A 24,475-nucleotide genomic window follows, 5' to 3' on the forward strand; every position below is an offset into this window, starting at 1 on the left:
ATTCACTTGTAAATAAAAGGTAAATATTTGGGATATAAATTGAAGTGCAAAAAAATCTCAGAAAAATGTAAGCTGATGAAAATAGAAATTTTTGTCTGTTTTGCTGACTGCTGAAGTCCCAGGGCTTAGAATAGTAGTTGGCACTTGGGAGGTGCTCAATAAATATCTGCTGAATATCCAACTGAATCAATGTGCTTTATGTGCTGGAATTCTATTAATCAGCCAAAATATTAATGTGAATGTATTTTAAAAGTGCTAAAATTGTGAAAACTGTTAAATTAATGTACAGAAGCATGCTCCCTCCCTCTTTCTCTCTCTACCCCTCAAAAATAAATAAACATGAAAAAATTTTTTCTACCTCAAATTTCATGAAAAGGAGAAACTCCAAAAAATATAAACCACATCGACCTGGATAAGACTGAGAATATAAAGAGTATGAAGAAAAGGATAAAGTACTAGAGAAAACAGAGACACCCATAATATTCTGTTCTCAGTGTTCAAATCATTCCAAAAGGTCAGGTGTAATCAGAATACAATTCTTAATACAATTCTTAATAAAGACAATTCTCCTTCTACCTTGTATCATATAGAAAATTAATTTGAGATGGATCACAGACTTAAATGTGAAAGCTAATACTATAAACCTTCTTTAAAAAAACATAGAAGAACATCTTCATAACATTCAGGATGGCAAAGATTTGTTAAAGCACCAACCACAGTGAAAAACAGATAAACTGGATTTCATCAAAATTAAAAACTTCTACTCATTAAAATAAACCATTAAAAGGCAAGGCATAGACTGGCAGAAGATATTCATAACACAGATACACAGTGGACTCTTGAAATGCAAAACTTCACTTATACATGGATAGTTTACAGTATAGTACAGTACTGTAAATGTATTTTCTTTCCCTTTTGGTTTTCTTAATAACATTTTCTTTTCTCTACCTTACTTTGTTGTAAGAACACAGGGGCGCCTGGGTGGCTCAGTTGGCTAAGCATCCGACTTCGGCTCAGGTCATGATCACACGGTTCGTGGGTTCGAGCTCCGCATCAGGCTCTGTGTTGACAACTAGCTCAAAGCTGAGCCTGCTTCTGATTCTGTGTCTCCCTCTCTCTCAACCCTCCCCTGCTCATGCTGCCTCTCTCTCTCTCTCTCATAAATAAATAAAACATTAAAAAAAAAGAACACAGTACATAATATATGTAACAGATAAATGTGTGTTAATTGACTACTTATGTTATCAGTAAGGCTTATGATCAACAGTGGCTATTAGTACTTAAGTCAAAGCTACATGTGGATTTTTGACTACACAGGGATCAGGGCTCTAACACCCCTTTTCCCACTGTGCAAGGATCCACTGTATATCTTACAACCTATATAATAGGTGTATAAAGAACTTGTACAAATCAGTAAAAAAAATAAGATAATATCATTTACAAGTGGACAAAAGACTTGAACAAATACTTTTATAAGTGGTATATGAATAGTCAATAAGCAGGTGTTCAATGTTGCTAATCATGGTAATGCAAATGAGAACCAGAATGAGATACCATTACATAATGTAAGGATGGCTAAACTTAGAGACTGACAATAACAAGTGTTTGTAAAGATGTATATAGCAACTGAAACTTTCATACTTTGCTGATGGGAGTGTAAAAAAATAAAATCACCTTGATAAGTGTTAAAAACTTCCAGTTTTACTAAAACAAACATACACCTATGCTATGACACAGCAACTGGACTCTTAGGTATAAACCCAAGAGGATTGAATACACACACCCACAAAAACCACAGGTACAAAAATGTATATTCCAGCTTTATTTATAATAGTTCCAAATTGGAAAGAACTCAAATGCCATGAATGGATAAATGAATTATGGTATACTCATATAATGAAATAGTCTACAGCAATAAAGAAATCAACCACTGGTACATGCAAATGTCTGGATGAATCACAGCCGTTACATTGATGAAAGAAGCCAAGCATAAAACAATACACACTGTGTGATTCCATTCACATTAAGTTGAGAACAAGCACAAGAATGATTCTTTCTTGGGGAGGGACACTAGGTTATCAGGAAATATTTTGTACTTTAAGTGTATTCATCCTTATACAGGTGTATATATGTGAAAAATCATCAAGTATACTTATGATTAGTGTACTTTTTGTATTTTACTGTAGGTATGTTATCTGTTACTTAAAAAAAAAAAGGTAGATAGATAGATAAATTGGCCTGACATGGTTCACTCAATAGACTTGATGAGAGAGAAAACACGCATCACCACACATAATCATTTGCAATTAAATAAAAATTTATTTGATTATACAATATTAATATAAACAAATTACAGCAAAGACCCTCAATCATAACTCGGAAAAAAACCTGAAAGCATTATAAGAGAATATATTATGGAGCTGTCACTGGATATAACTATATCTTGATAGCAAAAACAGTATGAAAGATGGAAAATAACATGAAATTTCAAAATATTATTTTAAAGTAGGTAATTCCTTATGCTTTTGAAACAACAGAGGCTAAAATTTACATGAAAATGGTATTCACCCTACTGCTACAGACTATGTACCATTTCTGTCAGTAAGAAAGTTTTGAGATTTGCCTAAGGAAGGGACAAATTTCCTTTTACGAAACAAGTCATAAGACAGTAGAACCTTGGATTGCGAGTTAACTTGTTCTGTGAGTGTTCCACAAGAGAAGCAAATATTTCTAAAAACTTTGAACCTGATAAATGAGTGATGTCTTGCAATTTAAGTAGTAGGTGACACTGAATGTCACATGATCACAACTGAGCCAATGGTTCTTGAAATTTGCTTTGATATATGAGTGCTTTGGATTACAAGCATGTTTCTGGAATGAATTATGCTGACAAACCAAGTTTTTACTGTATTTGCTTTTCCTGAAAAAGCCTTCTGCAGTGCACATCTTACTGGAGCATCTGCTGCAATTGTGGAGTATGATACCTGGAGAAACCATCTAACTGCTGACATGACTACAATTTTAATACTATATTTTTAATGCCAAACTTTTAAATTCTGATTACCAGATTGTAATAAAATAACTGTATTTTAAGAAATAAAATTTGAGATTTATTTTCGTGACACAGTGACACCCCAGAATGTGCCCAAAATCCAAAAATGTGTATTTGGTGTACTTCTAATTGCCCCATTTTAACATTAACCAAGTATCCCATGTATTTATCCTTTTTGTTTGTTCTAATGTTCCAACATCTGACTCACTCCTTTCTGCATTTGCCAAGTACTCAAACACTCATTCCCAGTTTCCTAGAGACCTACTTCCTGAGACCCCCCACCTTACTTACTTGAGAATGTAGCCATCCAGAGATTTTCCTGCATCGCATTCCTTTGTGAGATCTTATGTTTTCAGGATGCCAAGCCTTCTTCTTTAGATTTACTCCTTTGTTTTGGTGAAGCACATTCTCCAGTAGCTTCCTAAGAAAGGGTACATGGTAAGAAAAAATTGACACCATGCGAGTCCAAACTTTATTTTAGTCCCACAATTGATTGGATTGTTTGGGTACAGAACTCTGCATTAGAAATAATTTCTCCTCTTACATTTGAAGGCCTTACTTTCAAAGTGTTCCTTCATCCAAGTGTTGCTCTGAAGAAATCTACCACTGTGAAAATGTCTTTTATTAACTCGTTTCATCCCCTTTGTAAACTTTTAGGATCTTCTTTAATCCATCATCCTGAAATATCATGATAGGCTTTTCTGTGTTAAATTCACTGTGCTGAGGATTCAGTGGTTCCTTTTAATTTATAGGACTCATGACTTACATTTTGGGGAAATGTTCTTTAATTTTGTTATTTCTTTTTACCTCCCTTCTCTGTTCTCATTTTGGAGCTCTTACCGATCAGATGGATCCCATTCTGATCTTCTAATTTTCTTTTTTGTTCTTTCCTATTTTCCAGCTCTGCCTTTCTGTTCTACTTCCTGAAATTTCTTCAAATTATCTTCCAAGATATCTATTGAATGTTTAATTCTAGCTCGATTTTTCCAATATTTTAATTTTCTGATTGTTCCTTTTTTCTAGCACCCTATTCTTACTTCATGGATGCAGTATATTCTCCTGTTTTTGATAGTATTATAGCATATGTTCCTTGCATTATTATTATTTATTGTTATTACTTTTAGGTTCTTTTAATTGTTTTGGTCTTAACGTTTCATTGTTGAAGTTATCCTCAAATGTCAATTTATCCTTAGTTATCAGTTTATCATAATTATAAGGAACTGAAAGCCTTGCATGAATGGGCAGAACTTGTGGACTCTGGGTTTCATTGTAACAAATAATCAAGTGGCAAGTTGTTTTTATGATTGTTCATCTTTGTAGGTGGAGTGAACGGGCTGGGTAGAGGCCCGGCTGACAGATTCTGTAGCTGGGTGGAGAAGGGGACTGAAGGCTCATCTTGTGAATACTGACATTGTCTCAGTCTCCTGTTTTCAGCATAGCACCTCACTACAACCACGGCTCTACCCCAAGTCCCATTTTTCATCTGTTTGGTTCAGTGTCTCCAGAGAATAAGCCCCCAGTCTTTGGCTAAAAAGAGGGACAGGTAACCTGATTACAAAAGGACACAAAGATAAACTTTAATACCTGTGTTTATACTTTGCTCCTCAACCTCATCTCCCAGGGTGCCCTGTGCTTCAAATCGCTGAGTCTTTTGGGGGTTCTGGAATGAAAAGATAAGTGTTCCCAATTTGTGGTCCTTTTCTGTGACGCAGAATGGCTGTCAGAACTGTGCTACTTATCAAGTATTTTTCTAACATTAAAAATTTTTTAATGTTTACTTACTTATTTATTTTTAATGTTTATTTTGAGACAGAAAGTGACAGAGCTTGAATGGGAGGAGGGGCAGAGTGAGAGGGAGGCACAGAATCCGAAGCAGGCTCCAGGCACTGAGGTGTCAGCACAGAGACTGATGTGCTCGAACTTGTCAACCTCAAAACCATAACCTGAGCCGAAGTTGGATATTTAACTACCTGAGCCACCCAGATACCCCACACATACTTTTTTAAAGTAATACTTAATCTTGGGGCACCTGGGTGGCTCAGTCAGTTGAGGGTCTGCCTTCGGCTTGGGTCATGATCTCACGGATGGTGAGTTCGAGCCCTTGCATCCAGCTTGCTGCTATCCACAGAGCCTGCTTAGCATCCTCTGTCTCCTCTCTCTGCCTCCCCACTGCTCACCCTCTCTCTCAAAAATAAACAAAACATTAAAAAAAAAAAGTAATGCTTAATCTTTCCCTTCTTGGTAAAGCAAAGTGAGAAATTAACTGCTTAAAACACTGCTTAAGATTTAGCAGTTAACCCAAAAAGAACACAAACAACAAACCCAAACTACCTATTAAGACAGCATTTTAAACATGTGTATGCCTGGGGTGCCTGGGTGGCTCAGTCGGTTAAGTGACTGACTTTGGCTCAGGTCATGATCTCACAGTTCGTGGGTTTGAGCCCTGCATCGTGCTCTGTGCTGATAGCTCAGAGCCTGGAGCCTGCTTCAGATTCTGTGTCTTCCTCTCTCTCTGCCCCTCCCCTGCTCGCACTCTGTGTGTCTCTTGAAAATAAACATTTAAAAAAAAAAACCCGTATATGTCTGTATACATTCTAATGGTTATGTGATTATTTTAGCCAAATAAAATGTGTCTCCTGTAAAACTGGGCTTCCCTCTACCTCACGACCATTCTAACCTTGGGTCACCTATGTGTTAGCCTCCCTTCCCCCACATCAACTATTTGGAGCTAAGTAAACAACACATCATGGGAAGAACCAGACTGCTCTCCAGAACAACCACAGGACTACAACCCAAGCTTCATCAAGGCTAACACATTTGTAGGGCTGCCAGATAAAAAAATGGATTTTGAATTTCAGCTAAATAATAAATAATCTTCTTCTGGTAGAAGTATGTCCTATAGTTCATTGTTTATCAGAAATTAGAATTTATTGGGCATCCTGTATTTTTATTTGCTAAATCGGTATCCCAACACATTCATTTAAAGGGATAAGTGACCAACATAAACAAGCTGGGTTTAAAGAAGTGGGATGTGGACCAAAGCATTCAAGTCACTGGGAGTCTACATTACTACCAGGCAGATAGCCAGGAGCCAACACCATATAACTCACTTTATGATAAATTCCCTTGGGGCACACAAGCTCTGGCCAATATTAATTAATATAGGACTCTATTCTCTAGGTAGTGGTTGGCCCCTTGTGTCACCAGAGCTCTGTCACTGGTGCAGAATCCAGCCATTCTTGTTGTTCAGGGTATGATCTAGGGTCTTCTTTCATGAAAAATGGCCATACCCTTGGACTGTTCCAAATGTTTGGCTGCCTCTCAGAGGAAGCTATCCTTTCCGGGCCATTGCCTTATTAAAACACTGTAAAACACCAGTTGATATATTGGAACGTCAGGTCCCACACTTGACACTATGGGTGGAATGTTAGTATTAAATGAACTTGGGTTTGCAGTTAACCTAAACATAATTTTCCCTGAAGAACAAGCTCATGAATTTATAAACTGCAACGCTGATTCTGACACTGTTTCATCTAGTTTCAGGTGCAATCTTATTTGATACCACACCAACTTGGCTTTTGTGTATACTAAGAACTTAGTTTTAATCCTGTTAGGCTGCCCAGGATTCGAAGTCTCATAGTTGATTAGAGATTTTGTCCCACTCCAAGGAATAGGGCATCAATTCCCAAATGATCCCAGGAACTTTCACATCATGTTGTCAGAGTCATCATCTATGTCTTCCCAAATAAACTGCCCAAACTCTAGTTAACTTGTTTTATGATCCAATCCTAAACTGTCACTGACATTTTAAACTGACTCCATGCTGTTTAAAAGCAACAACTCTCGGTCTCTCTGCTTGCTACGTGACTTGAAATTATTTTTAAAATCAAGCAATCCTTTCTCATATCTCACGGAGAAGACCTGGTCATTGCTGTCACGGCCAACAGGAATTGGGCAGCCAGGAAGTGTCAGGTTATTGTGTTACCTTTATCCTTTCCATTGTATTGGTCTCATGTCCAGAACTGTTAACTTTTATATAATCCCACTGCTGCCCCCAATAGAAAGGAAGAATTTAGAGGATGGTATGCAATCATCAGACTCAAATATGTAGCCATTAACTAAACTTTGTTTAAAATTGGCAAAGATATGCCAGAGGTTTCCTTTTTGGATAATGGCAAGTTGACACAGGACAAACACCTGGCAGTTGGGGTCGGCTAGTGTGGCTTCCTCAGTTTCCCTCAGTCCAATGGATATTGCTTATTGGTGGACTCATATGCCAGGAACCTGCACAACTTGTATCAAGCAGTCCGAAGAGTTACCCAAACTTTCTGGGCTTCTCTGTATACCCCAGCCATATTTGAGCAAAACACTCCTGGCTCTGATCTTTGTGTGCTATTGCCTTGTGAACTTATCAAATACAATTTAAATCTGTACATAAAGGACATCTTTGTCTATTCTCTTAGCTGACTACCCGTTTTGGGGCTTAATTATTGGGAGCATGCTCTCCATGTGAATTTTCCCTATATTTGGATGGCTGCACCTTTACAAATACCTAAGGGGCTGTATAAGGACTTTGCTTATTTAATGTGACCCTAGAGAGCAAAAATAGCATCAGTGGCCAAAAGCTTTGGGGTTATTTATACTGGTTCAACATATTTTAAAGTTAATTTCTTGTGTAGAGTATCTCACTTAATTTTGCACTCCCAGTGTCTGGATTATAGCAGGCACTCTGTACTGTTATTAGATGAATGACTAAATTTCTAACAAGAGACATTTAAAAGTAATGGGCTGCTCCAAAAGGCATTAGGTTCTCTATTACTGGAGCTAAAAGTAGAAAATAATTTATTAGAAAGAAGAGAGAATTTATGGATCAGTAAGAAAATAACCCAACTGACTTCTCAAGTCCCTAATTGCTTTAGTAATCTACTGTAGTAACAGGACATTGTTTTTCATCATAGAGAATTTTTTTTTAATGGATACTTGTGATAGGATCCCCAGCAGGATAATCCCTGAAAGGCTATTTAAGATGTGTCCCTCAGAAGACATGTGTAATTTGTTCCTTCTCTTAGGAAAACTAATGGGCTTAAAAGACATGATAATGGGGGCATCTGGGTGGCTCAGTCAGTTAAACGTCTGATTTTGGCTCAGGACATGATCTCACAAGTTGTGAGTTTGAGCCCCATGTCGTGCTCTGTGTTGACAACTCGGGAGCCTGGAACCTGCTTTGGATTCTGTGTCTCCATCTCTCTCTCTGCCCCTCCTCTACTCTCTCTCTCAAAAATAAATAAACATTAAAAAAAAAATAAATAAGACATGATTATGGTCTTCTGTGCTCAAGGTACCTGGACTGCTTCAACAAAAAGGGGCTGCCTCTCTGCACTGAGAGAGAATAATACCTTTAAATAACATTAATTTCTGGTGGTCTAGAAATCCCATTTCCTTTGACAAATATTTGTACAAATATATAATAAACTTGTTGTCTCTCCTAATCCCTCGTAGGGTGGTATATCAGCCCTACACTTGATCTTTGCCAAAAGGCTGAGAAGCAATGGTACATGCAGCCCTAATCCCGCACCCTACGTCCATGGTACACAGAGAGTAAAGGCTTAAGGCTTTTTCAGGTATTTATCATTTTGTGTAACCTGTAATTACTTGATAGGTACAAACAAATGGATTCAAATTCAGGTCTTAGGACTGAGTATCTGACATTTTTTTTTACACGTATGTTTTGTTTTCTAGAGCTGCCAAGTCACCTCCTATCAGGGACACTGGACAGATATAATATTATGTATGTGTGTGTGTATGTGTGTGCGCGCGTGTGTACGTATATATACACACACATGTATATATATATACATATATATATATGTAGTTGACTCTATTCAGCACTTAGTGAATGTTTGCCTTAAGCAAAACAGGATCTATTTCATTTGTTGAGAACAAATGACCATACTCTGATTCAGCATGTACAAAGTTGTTGGTTTATTCAGCTGCAAAGCTGGGGAAAGGCTTCCTTTTGGAGTGAATAGCAAAAACGCTTCATGAGCAAGGCACTTTTATATACACACACAGGAAAAGGAACATATTATGGTTACATAAACATCAGTATCTTTTAATTTTCAGACCTCCCTACCTCTTCCCACCTCCCCCTTAAAAAAAAAAAAAAAAGTAAACAGGTTCTTGTAACATTTCAAAAACCCAGTTTCACAGAACATCTACATAGTAACAGTTTCTGACATATTCAGTTACACTAATAGTAAGACAGGCTTCAACTCGGTAACTTTCCACTAACAGTTTTTCTACCTACTGCAGTTCCCTCCTTTTCCCTTAAGACAACTAAGCCTCAGTAGAAATACTCATTGGAATATCAACATTTTCCCTTCTCCTTAAAGTTGCTATACATGTACAGAATTTGTGATTCCATTAATGCTTCAGTGTTTTGATGCCCTATCATACATAGCACTTAATTATGGAGAATCGGAAAAAGTAACACTAAAAGAGGATATATATTTTTAACAATCTATTTGCTGATTCCCTTTAGATGCCCAGTCAACCAGGATCACACACTGGTTTCACTCTATTGTAGGTGTGTGAAAAGATTTAATGGTCTCATGCATTTTCTTTTATGTAGGATTTCTAGGTTCTGACTCATTCAAATAAATGCAGCAAGATTCATTTACAAGGGTACATACTCTTCCTTGTTCAGCTAGAAGAAAATCTAAAGCTAATCTATGCAGAAAAACAATGATGCTAAAAAACTTTAACTTCAGACTGTATTAGGCTAAGATACTCTGTAGTAGTAAAGTTCTTTAAAGTCAGAAAAGTTTGCAATGGACATAAACAGTGCATAAATGCTGCTGGAACATTATACAGATGAAATATTTTAATTCACAAGCAGTTAACATTTAAAACATAAATGCTCGTAATCCTTTCCCTGGCTTTTTAAAATGTGATCTGCTCTTGACTAAAGTCTGAATGCCAAGATGCAGGAAACATCTTCCCTACAGAACAGGTGTCTGTTTAATCCCCAGTTACAATTATTTAGGCCTGGTGGAAGCCTGTGATATAAAGGTTTATACTGTAACTATGTAGGTACTATAATTGGTCTGAAGTAGTGTGGGCTAGGTTTGAAACTGCACTTCCTCCCCGCAAAATAGGAACCCTCAAGGGTGCCATGGGCAGGATTGTCTGTATAAAAGCTGGGAGGTAAATCCATAGCCCCACCATTTTCTTTTGTCTAAGTATCCAATTTAATTCAACTATCTCACAGAAATTAATGTTAGAAAAGAGTGTGCTGAGAGAGGTGTTACTGGGAGTAGCTAAGTTCCCACTTTCCCCATTAGCTGTTCTGAAGATTAGGTAACAAAAGGGACAGGGGGCTCAGTGCTTCTTCCTTCCCATTAGCAATGAGATATCCAGTTAAGAGTCCATTCAGATAGGCAGAGTAAATTGGGGAGAGAACTGAGTGTGGACAACAGTCAACTTATATAATATAGTCCCTTTTAACTAATTCTCTACTGAAATTCTTGTTTTAGCCACAGGGTCTGTCAAAGGGGATGCTCACTGTGCATTTTCTGCAGCTGAGTTATGGGACTCCTGTACTTGGTAGGACATAAGGGATTGTTAGGACAGTGCATAGTTTGGTTGAGAAGGCATTAGTGTCTCAGCTGTGGGATGTGTGACTTTGTCCTTCTTTCTCAATTAGCACTAAGATAGATATCAGAACAAATGGTGGATCTTTACAGTGATGCGGTTAGAAGTTTGTTAACTGCCTTTTGGAAGTCAGTGTAGGAGTAGGTAGTGTTGATGGGTTCAGTGCGGGTTGTTTCCTTAACTGTTTTAGTTAACCAGCCACAGCAACAACCAGAAACACATGAGTTAGGGATCTGTTTTAGGTATTCAGGTATGGGAGTGGCTCTACTCAATGTTCTGCTTAACTGTTTGGTGGCAAACTGCAGTGCTCCATTTAGAGTGGCATGATCTCTAGAAAGCCGACTGGGATTTGTAAGGGGCTTTTGAAAAGGTGGGACTCCACAAGAAGCCAGTGGAGGCCATTCAGGAATTGGTTCCAGTTTGGGAACACAATGGGAGCAATGAGAGAGTCTTAGACCTATTTCTCGAAGTATATGGACTGGTGTGCTTGGATCTAAGAGTTTAGCATGATACAACCAGGAATTAGGATTTAAAGGTTTCCAAGTTGTAGAGTATTTTAAAAGGCACTTAACCTGCCAGGCAAGACTCTCAAGGGGTGTTACGTTGGGCACCACAGGGTCTTCTTCTTCAGAGGAATCCCACTCTTGCCCAGAACTCTCATTTAGGTAGTTAGCATTTTCTTCCTCCTCACTTTCTGATTCTGATAAGGGGTCAGGAGAGGGATTTCTGGGACCCATTAGATTAGAACAGAAGAAGAAACCAGAAAAAGGTAACAATCTAAGCCAGCAAAATACTAAAACTATTAAATAGAAACAAAAGATGAAAAATCCTTCAACAAGATTAATTTGTGTGTCAGTCCATTATACACACACAGTATGCCTCTGGCCCATATCACTGTGCAGTTCTTCAAGATTATGTTGTATATTCTTCACTTACAAAGAAGATATCTCAGTTCTCAGGACCAGTTCAGTGTGTAAAAGTGTTAAGTCACTTACCAGTGGCACAGGTCAGAGTCTCTCCTTCAAATCCTGTCTACCCAAGAAGAGAAGGGGTCCTCATCTAGGCAAGCTGATTTCCTTAGCGTGGCCTCAACTGGTCGTGAAACTGTGAAGAGATACTTCGTGTATTCTGTTTTGTTGGCAGGGATATTATATCTACTTGGTAATGAGGAGAAGCACAGTGGTTGCCTTTGCTGTCCGCTGGTGGAACAAATTTTGTGCAGGGAGATGGTGGGATGAGTCAAGGACATCTGGTGTACTCGAATCCGATGTTTTCCATAGGTGGCAAATGCCCTTGGAAACTGGTGACTTAGTTGTTCAACTATCTGGAAAGGTAGCTTTAACCTGTGAATGAGAAGACTAGAGAAATGATATTAAAGGCTGAAAGCAATGGGTTACATTACTAACTACAGAGTATCTAAGAACAGGGACACTGACCAAGAAGGCTTACAGGGCTTTCCCATCTCTATCTCATAGTCTCAGGCAGATTTTTCTATTGGGAGAGCCTGGGGTCATTTTAATCATTTATTGGTACATATCTGGGTCAGTTTATTTTTTAGTATGCTATGCTAGCCCAGAAAATTACTTCCACAAAAGTAGTTCCCTTATGCTCCAAACTCCAGAAAGAGCTATAAAAGGTGTTTTTCCACCCCTTTAGATGTGCTTGTTGGGATTAGTTTTAGGGGACCTGTCTTGGTTACAGAGCTGTCAGACGTTAGGACTCTTGCTGGGACCCCAGAGGCTGTGGTCATATAACCATACTCTACAGATAAGAGAGAAAATGGGAGGTGTAAATCTTAATACAGTGGGAATTACAGTGAATGTAAACATGTGAAACTTAACAGTTAAAAAGACAGACATTCAGTCCGGATTAGAAAAACAAAACAAGATTCAATAATATGCAACTAACAAAAGATACTTCAAAGCAAAAAGACACAGAAAAGTAAAAATTAAAAGAATGAAAAAAGATGTATCAGGCAACTGTGGACCAAAATAAAGTTGAGATAGCAATCTTAATGCCCATCAAAAAAGATTTCAAGCCAAAAAACATAAGGGACAAATATAGACATTAGTACCAGTAAAAAGAACAGCATAAAATTACATAGTACTCATCATAAACATATATGATCCTGAAAGCACATCCTTAAAATTTCTCAACTAACAACTCATAGAACTGAGGGGGAGATATAAGCAGGGATATAAGAAGCCTGAAAAACAGTCAAAATATTAATACACGTTAGCATTATATACTCAATACCAAACAGAATAGACTTGAGAGTGCATAACACATGAAAACTGATCATGTGTTAGGTTTAGAAGTGTAACTAGATTCCAAAGGGTCAATTTCATTCAGACTAAATTCTCTGACCAAAATACAATAAAGTAGATACTAAAGGTTAGTTAAAACGAATCCTACGTTAGGAGGCTAAATACCTCATAGGTTAAGATGGACATTAAAAAGAGATTAAATATTAAAACTGAATGATATAAATCATACAAAGCAAAATTGTGGGACACAGCCAAACCAGTGCCCAAAGAAAGTTACAGCATTAGGGGCACGTTGGGTGGCTCAGTAGGATAAGCGACTGCCTGACTCTTGATTTCCGCTCAGGTCATGATCTCACAGTTGTGAAACGGAATCTCACATCAGGCTCTGCACTGGGTGTGGAGCCTGCTTGAGATTCTCTCTTCCTCTGACACTCACCTACTTCTGTTCTCCCTCTCTCCCTAAAACCCAAAAATAGATCCCCAAAACCAAAAAATAAAAAAAAAAACAAAAGAAAAACATATAGCTTTGAATACACTGATTAGAAAAGAGGAAGTTTAAATATCTACAAGTATTCAATTCAAAATAATGGAAAAGAGCAAGAGCAAAATAAGCAAGAAGGAAATAAAGGCAGAAATGAAACAGCATATGAGAATAGAGAAGACTGATAAAACTAAAAGATGGTTTTGTGAAAATATGAATAAGAAAAATGAAACTAGTGAAACTTATCAAAAGACTTAAAAATAAAGAGACTTAAATTTTTTTTAAAACATGACAAATATATACTAAATGTGAAAATCTAGATGAAATGGCTGAATTCTGGAAGAAAATACTAAAACTCACAAAGAAAGAAATAGGTAACTTGAATAGAACGGATCACTAAGTGTTAAAAAAACTAAAAGGCACCAATCTCCTTTTAAAAGCAGCAGGCCCATATGGCTTTGTAAGTAAGTTCCACTAAACTTCCAAGGAAATTAATACCTGTTTAATGTAAGTTGTTTTAGAGAAAAGAGAAAAAAAAAACAAACTGACAAACTCCTTTTATGAGGATAATAAAATATTAACTCCAAATCTAGAGACAAGCCAAGTAAAAAAGTACAGGCTCATTTCACTTGTAAAAATTCCAAATATTACCTAACAAAATCTAGTAGTAGATTAAAGAAAAAAAAATGCTATCGCGTGGAGCTTATCCCACGGAAAGGAAGAATACCTCAACCTCAGAAAATTTAAAAATATATGTCACCATGATAATAAAATAAAGCAAAAAAACAAAAAGGCTGATAATTTAGTCAACTGTGTATATTCAATCTTTCTTGGTTCCTCTAAAAACATAACAAAATACTCATAACCAAACCAGGAAGAAAAGTTACTTTGTCAACTTGGTAAATGTTATTGACCAAAAACTTTTAGCAAATATTACCTGAGAAACTTTAGATATATTCCCTCTAAAAATGAAATCACTTAAGGATGGCCATGAGTACTGATACTTCTGATACAGTACCAAAAGTCCTAATCAATGTTACAAAAAAAGAATGACAAGTGTAAGAACTGAAAGAGAGGTAGCAATTTACAAATGCTATGGTCATGTAATTAAAAAAAACTAACATATAAATGATTAGAGCTAATAAAAGGGCTCAACAAAATTTCTGGATCTGAGATTAATCTATGCATATGCATTATTTATACAGTGCTTACTGTTTGCCAGGTACTATTCTAGGAATTGCAAATGTCAAATTGCAGAGTCTGGATTTGAACCCAGGCACTTTTACCTTCTACATAAGCAGAACTAAAAAAAAAAAAATTATATATATCTATATATCTCTCTCTATATACGTATAGATATATGTATAAAGTTATCCATATATTTATAGATACATCTTTCACAATGAGAAAAAATCCCAATAACACCAAACCTATCAAGGATCTAGGAACTACTTAATAATATTTGAGACCTATTCAAATAAAAGACAGAAAATGATTTAAAAATCTTGGATGGAACAAAAGAATGTTACAAAAACTTCTTCCAAATTGATTTATATAATCCCAATATGGAAAAATAAAATTCCACAGCTTGCCAAACCAACTATTTAAATAGAAGAGTATAGGGCGCTCTTGGCCTACAAGATATTAACACATACTATGAAAGTCAGAGATTAAAATAGGGTAGAGTTATGGGATGCCTGAGTGGCTCAATCGGTTAAATGGAGGGCTTCAGCTCAGGTCATGATCTCAAGGGTTTGCAAGTTCAAGCCCCATGTCAGGCTCTGTGCTGAGAGCTCAGAGCCTGGAGCCTGCTTCGGATTCTGTGTCTCCCTCTCTCTCTGCCCTCTCCCCTGCTCGGGCTCTGTGTCTCTACCTCTCAAAAATAAATAGAGATTAAAAAAAAAAAAAACATAAAATAGCATGGAGTTAGTATATTGGACAAATAGTCCAATGTAACAGAACCGAGAAACACAGCCATATAAAGTTTTAGAATGCAGTACAAAATAAAATTATCAAATAAATCAAGGAAGGAATGATGCATTTAGTACATAATATTGGTAAAGCTGGCCCATTACATGAAGAAAAATCAAACTGTATACCTATATAATGCCACATACAAAAAAGGATTCATGTTGGGGCGCCCGGGTGGCTTAGTCGGTTAAGCGTCCGACTTTCGCTCAGGTCATGATCTCGCGGTTCGTGGGTTCGAGCCCCGCGTCGGGCTCTGTGCTAACTGCCAGCTCAGAGCCTGGAGCCTGTTTCAGTCTGTGACTCCCTCTCTCTCTGACCCTCCCCTGCTCACGCTGTCTCTCTCTCTCTCTCTCCTAGAAATAAATAAAAAACATTAAAAAAAAAATTAAAAAAAAAAAAAGGATTCATGTTGGATGAAAGACAAAAATGATAATGATGAAACTATACAGTTAATAGGATATAATACCTGAATATAAAGTATCATTGTGACTTGGGGCTAGGGAGACTTTTAAACAAAAAAATCATAAAAGCACAAGATCAACAAATGATGAATTCAATCACATCAAAATTATTTCTGGATTGAACTAAAGATATCAAGAACTAAGTGAACTATAGATCCACAACAAAAAGTAGCAACCTCAATGAAGAAACAGCTAAGGACAAAAATTTTCAATTTACAGAAGAGAAAATCAACAGGCCATTAGCCATATGATGAGTAAAGAGTTATCACTTTATTCTACTTGGCAGAAATTAGAAGCTGGACACAATGCCAACTGTTAGTGAGGAAACTAAAGGAATAACCCCTGTAGGAAACCAGTACTGCCGGTGATATTATAGTCTGGGGAAATTTTTCTCAAGGGAAATCTGGCAGCAGTATTTAGTCAAACTATTTGCACGTGATCTAGCAATTCTACTCTTATGTATATAAAGATATTCTCTGTAAGGCCCACACATACTCTGAAGCTTCATCTTTGACGGTAAGGAATTAGAGGAATTCTAGGTTTCTATCATTGGAAGAGTGGATAAGCAAAAGGTGGTGAAAGCACACTAGAAGTGTACATAGCAACATGGACATACTAAAGGCATTAACTCCAAGTGAAAAAAGCAAAAAACAAATTATTAATATCCCAATTATTGGCCTTCTGTAGGAGTGATTTCCAAAATGAGTTGGTAAACATCTCTACTTTCAAATACACATTGAGTTGTGCTAATAAGGTCATAGGGTACGGCTTCATGTCAATAATATGCCTTTAAAGGACATTTCTCTGGCTTCTGTATATTCTTTTTATGTAACTTTGTTCCACAAAATGTCTGGCACATATTATAGCCTAGTAGGTTTTCTGACAGAAAATGAGAGAATGACAAAGGTCTGCTGTAAGTAACTATACAAGCATGTTCTATCTTTATTCTAGGGAGACAAAAATTCACAAACTATATCAGGTGATTTGGTAGTATGTTGCACAAAGACAAATGAAACTTTTTTTTTTGAAGCAGGATCAACAAATGATGCTACTCAAGCAATATAAAGAAATTGTTTATATCTTCAAGAAGAAACATGAATGTAAATACTTTTAAGTTTGTATTATTACCTAGTTCAATCTGAAAACCATAAGAATATTCAAAACATACTCTAAGACTTTTTAATAATTGAGACAGGAGAAGCTGTTGCTTTTAATTCTCCTCTCCTCTTACATTTTTACTATTTTCATTTCAACTAGATTCCATCTGCAAGATTGTTAATTGGCAATAGTTCAGTTATATGTTACTCAAAGCATTCTGTAAATTGCCCATTCCAGTTTTTTTTTTTTTTTTTAGCAGAAGAAAGTCTCTTTGGGGCATATGTAAATTCTAGAGTGAACCTATCATTGTTACTGCTTTACATTCCATGTGCATAACTTTCTGGCATCAAAACTGAATTAACCATACCTGTTCCGTATACTCCCATGTATAATTTACCTTTAAAGAATGACTTTGCCATGACTTCAGAACTAAATAGGCTTACTTTACAACATCTTTAGTTTTGCTATTTCTTCCACTGAACTAAGTTTACCAAGGATAGGAAGAAATTCCCAAAGTTATTATTTGTTCATCTTCCCCACAAAACTAAAAGCAAAAGTCAAGAAACAGTAAGCTTTAAGGCGATGATACTACAATGTTTAATACAGCATCTTTTTTTTCAGCCAGCTTTATTGAGGTATGATTGATAAGTAGTATATATTTAACATGTACAATGTGATGTTTTGATATACGTATATACTGTGAAATGAATACCACAAACAAGTTAACTAATATATCCATACCCCACTTAACCATTTTCTGGTGTGTTATGAGAACACCTGAGATCTACTCTCAGCAAACTTTAAGTATACATACATTATTATTAACAACAGTCACTACACTATACATTAAGTCTCCAGAAATTATCTTATAACTCAAAGTTTTATATTCTGTCCAACATCCCCCAATTTCCTCCATTCCCAGAGCCACTGATAACTTCCATACTACTCTTTGTTACTATGAGTTCGACTTTTTTGATTCCACATATAAATAGGATTACACATATTTGTCTTTCTGTGTCTGGCTTATTTCACTTAGTAGAATACCCTCCAGGCTGGCCCATGGTGTAGCAAACTGCAGGATTTCCTTCCTTTTTAAGACTGAAGACTTTTTAATACTCCTCAGTCTTAAATATATTATAATATATTCCATTATATACAAATCACATTTTCTTTATCTGTTCATCCATTGATGGACAGTAATGTTTCCGTATCTTGGCTTACTGTGACTAAACACAGTACTGAAGATTTATCTTTGAGATAGTGACTTCATTTCTTTTGGATATATACTCAGAAGTAGGATTGCTGGATCACAAGGTATTTCTAGTTTTAATTTTTTGAGTAACCTCCAGACTGTTTTCTATAATGGCTATATGAATATACATTCCCACCAACATGTATAAGGGTTCCCTTTTCTCTACATCCTAACACTTGTTATCTTTTGATTTTTTGATAATAGTCATTCTAACAGGTGTGAGGTAGTATCTCATTTAGGTTTTGATTTGCATTTCTCTGATGATCAGTGATGCTGAGCATCTCTTCATATACATGTTGGCTGTATGTCTGTGGAAAAATGTCTGCTCAGGTGCTCTGCTCACTGAATTGGGTTATTTGCTTTTTTGCGATTGAGTTGTTGGGAGTTTCTTATATATTTTGGATTTTAACCTCTCATGGGATATATTGTTTGCAAATATTTTCTCCCATTACAAAGGATGCCTCTTCACTTTATAATGTACCTTTTTCTCTTTTTCTGGATAGTGTTCTAAATATATTAAACAAAAACATGTTACTAATCAAAAAAAACAAAACAAAAAACTAATCAAAACAGTTAGGCTGACCTCTAGTGGCCAGATGCCTCATCCTTCAGTAACCACAAAATGATACCAAGTCCTCTCATTTGTGGGGAGACTACCAAGTAAATTACAGTAGAGGAGACAATATTGTTAGAAACTTCACAGAGTCATAAAGGTAGCAGGCATCCAAAGCATAAAGAGAATTGAACAATTAAAGGCTGCAAAATAAGAAAAATGTCTCCAAATACTTGTTCTAATTTTTAGTTTACCAATTTTACTTGAAAAACAAATGGCATATGCAGTGGTTCTCAAAATAAGAGAATAGCTGCACACTGTCCAGTACTGGAGTCACTGGCTCCATGTGTCTATGGAGCACACCTGTGGCTAATGTAGAATAATACCAAATTTCAAAGACTCAGTAGGGAAAAAGGAGAATGTGAATCACTTCACTAATGATCTGTTGATTATATGTTGAAATGATATTTAAGTTATACTTGGCTAAAGAAATTAATGCCCTTCCTGGGTTTCTTTTTCCACAACTTTCCAGGCATTCTGTGTTTTAGCTATAGTTAGATTATGTTAGCAGTGTATCCACGAATTTGTGGGCATCTGTGCTTTTGCTCCAGCAGATTAATCTAAAATACTCATCCTTCTTGCCTTTTCAATATTAGACTTCTTGATAATTCTGAAATTACAGGCAACCCAAATACTACCATATTCATTACTTTAACTAGCATTTGAATACCTATAGTGTTTTATGTATAATATGAAGAGAATGGATAAATAAATGATCTCATATTCACACAACAGAAAACTACAGCAACCTGTCTGTGCTTCCTTATCTTAAAAGGAGCTAGAAGTCACCTTATAGGCGTTGTTTGTAAGGACTGGATGAAGTAAAGTGTTTAGAACAGTGTCTGTAAGGGTTCATAAGGTATAAGTTATTACTATGAAAAGTATTCCCATGTATAAACCTCGAAAACAAGACTAATTGAAAAAAAAGCAAGTTGCAAAGGACTGGGTTGTTTTTTTTTTTTTGCAAATGACTATTTATATAATGTTAGAACACGAAAACAATACAGTATTTTTTTTCAGAGACTTATTCGTATGCTCTTCATACACATAAGTTCAGAAAAGCCCTTAATGCTGTAGAGAGAATGTAATTCAATAGGAAAAAGGTATACAGGTGACTTTGTAATCTTTAGCTGGCTGTGTGTACTCAGATGTTCGTTTTTGTCTGACATAATCCCCCCACCCCTTTTTTTTAAGACCTAGTTCCTGCTTGAAGATATTGCAAATTTATCTTTACCACTACCCTAAACACCATCCCCTGTGTTCGTGGTTGAATGCATCACCGTTAGGCACCTCTATAAACCAGGCCTCGAAAGCTGGTACGTCTAGAATAAGCTGGATCTGAATTAAATCGTGCCTCTCTCCGCAGCTCTTCCCAGACTGCCTACTTGCAGACCCTCCATCAGCTCCCTAAGGGTTAAAATGACCAAGGCCAGCTTCCATCAGGGCACCACGTAACGCTCCCCTCTGCGGAAGGAGAACAGTCTGCTTTCTCAAGGGACGCCTGGCCGTACCCACGCCGGAGATCCTTCTCGATGGATCTCCACAGGTACCCTTACACCTGGGATTCCCTTCTCCCCTTCAGCCGGAGCAGGAAATGTTCCCCTCAGCAGATTCCCTGTTCTCACCCATGGAGGATCCTTTCTTCTTTCTCGCCCCACGCCCAACTGCACGACCCGGCTAGGCCTAGCACGACCAGCTCTGTCCCGACAGTCGCATCTCGGTTCAGCGAGCAGCCGGTATCACTTCCGGGAGAACTAACGCCCTCTCCTGTTACCAACGCCACTTCCCTCTCGAAGACCAGCGGCTCGGATTCTAAGCGCATGCGCCCAAACTGCCGTAATTGAGGCAGGTGGATCTATCTCCTCTCGCTCTCGCGGCAGTCTCGCGGTATTTGCTTCTCCCGCGGGAGTTATTTGAACGCTCTGGCGGTAACTCCGCCCTGGGCGCTCAGCGGGCGGCTGACCCGAGCTCTAAGGCGGTTTTGGAATCTGGTCCTCCGGCCTGTGGGGCTAGTTGTACTCCCAGCGCGGACGAGGGTGGTCCCGGCTAAGTTCTGGCGCCATGGGGGCGGAGAAGAAGCTGCTGGCAGTTAAGGAGGCCTTTCAGCTGGCGCAGCAGCCGCACCAGAACCAGGCGAAGCTGGTGGTGGCGCTGAGCCGCACCTACAGCAAGGTAAGCGCGGCCCCAGCCTCGCCCGGAGTCCCCCCTGCGCTCCCGGGACCAGCCTCCCACAGGGGTCTCCTGTGACCCTCCGGATTCCAAACTTCTTAACCTTCCCCACCCAGGTCGGAAAGGTCTGGGGACCTGCCCGAGGTCGCCCGGGCAGCTCCTCGCCCCTGCGGCCTCCGGCGCGGACCGCTAGTTGGTTGTGAATTCGGAGAACAGCGTTTGCGAGCACCGAGGCGACCCCGCGCGCTGTTGGGCCGCTGGGTGGATCCTGAACGTGGCTCGGCGGTGGCTGTCCCTCAGGTCACCGTCCACATCGGGAAGGCAGGTCGTCGGTCAGATTAATTACAGTTGAATCGAATTGAATCACCAAATAACAAATTCATCATTAGGACCTGGCTCTTCTTATTTATGTAAATACTGTTTTGAGTGGTGCCCTGAGAAGAGTTGGACCGTGAATTTTGGGAAAAGAAATGATCTTGAGATCCAAGAAAAATTAAAGTCAATATAATCGGGCTTGAGAATATGAAAGGTTGTGAAAGTTATATCAAAAGTAAATTGCTGTGGAAAAGGAAGGCTAAATGTGGTAAAATAGGAAAGCCACTGTTGATTTTGGGTTGTTTCAGGAGGAAGCGGGGTTTTTTTGTTTGTACTAAACTGGCACCAAGGCATATTGAGGATTCAAGGGTATTTAAAAAAAAAAAAAACAAAGGAATCCTTTCACGGTCAAAATTCACGTTTGTTTTCTTCCTTGGAGAAGTAAATTGCTCTGGAGAGAAATTTGCGTATTTTTTCCCTTCCATAGTTTGGAAACTCACCTGAGAGTTTACCAAATAATGATTTTAGCGTAATTGTGAGTAGTGCTTTCAACAGTCTTAGCTTACTGTTGGGAAAGAGGGATTCTATCAATGCGGTTTGTGAACGGTTTCTTTTTGTCTTTCAGATGGATGATAAGACCGTTTTTCATGAGGAGTTTGTTCACTACCTTAAGTACGCCATGGTGGTCTATAAACGTGAGCCTGCCGTGGAGAGAGTGATGGAGTTCGCAGCAAAGTTTGTTACTTCATTTCACCAATCTGATCCGGAAGATGACGAGGAAGAGGAAGATGGTGGCATTCTAAATTATTTATTTACCTTTCTTTTAAAGGTGTGAAAACTAGAACTTTGGGGAAGTATGTAGAAAGATTTACTATGTTAAAACGGCCATGGAAGTTTGTATGTTTTAGAGAATGAAATATTTTGTAACTGAGAAAATGTCTGTGAATGAGTCTGCCTTTTGTATGAAATATGAGAACTGTCACTAGCATTAAGAAGTGGACTTGTAGTAATTCCAGCGTTAAATTTTTAATGACCTCTGTTAGCCGGTTCTCACCTCATTTGTTTTAAATGAATTCACTATTTTACAAGTAAAGTAAGAATTCCTACAAGGGAAGTATGCCCTTGTAGTTCAGCTTATACTTACTTTGAGCCATGTGTATTGTGGGACTTGATATAATGTATGTTTAGTATGCATATGGATCAAGGTAATCTTGTTGCTCTGCAGGTAGTGAATTTGGTAACTTTTTGCACTCTAAACCTATAGGATTCAAGTGGCGTGTGACTGTAAATAAATTTTGATTTGTTCCCGTTTCAGTCTCATGAAGCAAACAGCAATGCAGTTAGATTTAGAGCGTGCCAGCTCATAAACAAGCTGTTGGGAAGTATGCCAGAAAATGCCCAGATTGATGATGATTTGTTTGATAAAATTAATGAAGCCATGCTTATTAGATTGAAAGATAAGATTCCAAATGTAAGGATACAGGCAGTTCTGGCTCTTTCACGACTTCAGGATCCCAAAGATGATGAATGTCCAGTGGTTAAAGGTATGTGTAGCTTCCTAAATTCTGTTTCAGTTTCCTTGACTTTGTTAAATTCTCATTAGAGAGGGTTATTTTTGTGTGTGTTTTTTTAATATTTTCTCTCTCTGGCTTTCTCTTCCTATGGAAGAGTATAGTTTTATACATGTATATATATATATATATAATATGTGTATATATATAATATGTATATATGTAATATGTATATATATAATATGTGTATATGTAATATGTATATATAATATGTGTATATATATAATGTGTATATATAATATGTATATATGTGTGTATATATAATATGTATATATATAATATGTATATATGTGTGTGTATATATGTATATATATAATATGTATATATATGTGTGTATATATATATGTGTATATATATATAATATGTATATATATATATAAAAATATATGATTTTTAAAAATACCCAAGTAGCCACCACCCAGCTTAAAAAAACAGAACATCGAGGGACCTGGGTGGCTCAGTTAGTTGAGCATCTAACTTTGGCTCAGGTCATGATCTCACGGTTCATGAGTTCGAATCCTGTGTTGGGCTCTGTACTGACAGCTCAGTATAGAGCCTGGAGCCTGCTTCAGATTCTGTCTGTCTGTCTTTCTCTCTCTCTCAAAAAATAAACATTAAACAAAGTATAGAGCATCATCAGTTCCTTTGAAGCCGGTCTTATATCCCACTCCGATTTTATCACTCTCTCAGAGTTCATGATTATCCTGAATTTTTTGTTAATTATTATTTTGTCTTTGTGTTTAAGCAGCCATCTGTGTGTATCTCTAAAAAGTTTTGCCTATCATTTTGTATGCGGTATGAATCATATTCTGCTTTCAACATTACTTCTAATTGTAACATTCATCCATGTTGATATATTTATTTACTGTTTTATATTTTTAAAAATGTTTGTTATTTGAGAGAGATGGCAGAAATGGGGGAGGAACAGAAAGAGAGAGAGAAAGAGAGAGAGAGACAATGGGACAGAGAAAGAGAGAGAGAGACAATGGGACAGAAAGATCCCAAGTAGGCTCTGTGCTGACAGCAGACAGCCCTGTGTGGGGCTCAAACTAACAAACTGAAAACTGAACCATGAGATCATGATCCAAAGTCAGTCGTTTAACTGACTGAGCCACCCAGGTTCCCCTTATTTACTGTCTTATAGTGTTCTGTTGTATGAATGTGACACAGTTTATTATTTCTAATATTGATAGACCTAGTTTCCAGTTATTTTGCTCTGAAAAAATGATGTTGTTGCTATGAACTTCCTTATACCTGGCTTCTGGTGCACAGGTTAAAGAGTTTCTAGGGTATATACCTAGAGTGAAGTTGTTGGGATATGTATGCATTCAACTTTATCACATAAGGTGCAAGTGTTCTGCAAAATAGTTTATCAACTAATATTCCCAGTAACAGTGAATAAAAGCATTCGTTGATCCATGTTATCTCCAGTGTTTGATACTGTCGGATTTAAAAATTTTTGTTAATCTAGTTGTGTGTATAATATATATCCTTTTTATGTATCTTTTCATTATTTAACAGTTACATTTCTTCTATATAATGTCTCATAATGTGTTCTCATTTTTCTCTTGG

The 24,475-nt window shown here is 37.4% G+C and overlaps 2 protein-coding genes across 5 annotated transcripts in view; one reads left to right on the forward strand and one right to left on the reverse strand.

Annotated features, from left to right (window-relative positions):
* Nucleotides 1-1,799: 1,799 nt before the first annotated feature.
* On the reverse strand, nucleotides 1,800-20,611 carry DCAF16 (DDB1 and CUL4 associated factor 16). 4 transcript variants are annotated; one of them, XR_013331670.1, is made up of 3 exons: nucleotides 20,474-20,611; nucleotides 11,701-12,063; nucleotides 1,800-3,473 (listed from the first exon to the last, which is right to left on the reverse strand). XR_013331670.1 is itself a non-coding variant. In XM_077750437.1 (2 exons), exon 2 carries the CDS (start codon nucleotides 11,440-11,442, stop codon nucleotides 10,792-10,794), a length of 651 nt encoding a protein of 216 aa, XP_077606563.1. In that variant the 5' UTR covers nucleotides 11,443-12,048; nucleotides 20,474-20,611; the 3' UTR covers nucleotides 9,011-10,791. The 4 variants fall into 4 exon arrangements, 3 of the variants coding, with proteins under 3 accessions (XP_077606563.1, XP_077606562.1, XP_077606564.1); XM_077750437.1 differs by lacking the exon at nucleotides 1,800-3,473 and having other exon boundaries at nucleotides 9,011-12,048; XM_077750436.1 differs by lacking the exon at nucleotides 1,800-3,473 and having other exon boundaries at nucleotides 9,011-12,063.
* A 196-nt stretch (nucleotides 20,612-20,807) lies between these two features.
* NCAPG (non-SMC condensin I complex subunit G) overlaps nucleotides 20,808-24,475 on the forward strand; it is a 44,980-nt gene continuing 41,312 nt past the window's right edge. The window contains exons 1-3 of the mRNA XM_077750420.1: nucleotides 20,808-21,020; nucleotides 21,958-22,161; nucleotides 22,648-22,876. Coding sequence (XP_077606546.1) covers nucleotides 20,910-21,020; nucleotides 21,958-22,161; nucleotides 22,648-22,876 — 544 coding nt within the window. The 5' untranslated portion in view covers nucleotides 20,808-20,909. The remainder of the gene's footprint in view (nucleotides 21,021-21,957; nucleotides 22,162-22,647; nucleotides 22,877-24,475) is intronic.

Source organism: Crocuta crocuta, unplaced genomic scaffold (genome assembly GCF_008692635.1).
Source record: "Crocuta crocuta isolate KB4526 unplaced genomic scaffold, BGI_CrCroc_1.0 scaffold179, whole genome shotgun sequence".
Classification (NCBI taxonomy): Eukaryota; Metazoa; Chordata; class Mammalia; order Carnivora; family Hyaenidae; genus Crocuta; species Crocuta crocuta.

Excerpts from the sequence above, each read along its gene's own strand:
- DCAF16 (XM_077750437.1), bottom strand. The coding sequence starts at position 11,442 with ATGGGTCCCAGAAATCCCTCTCCTGACCCCTTATCAGAATCAGAAAGT.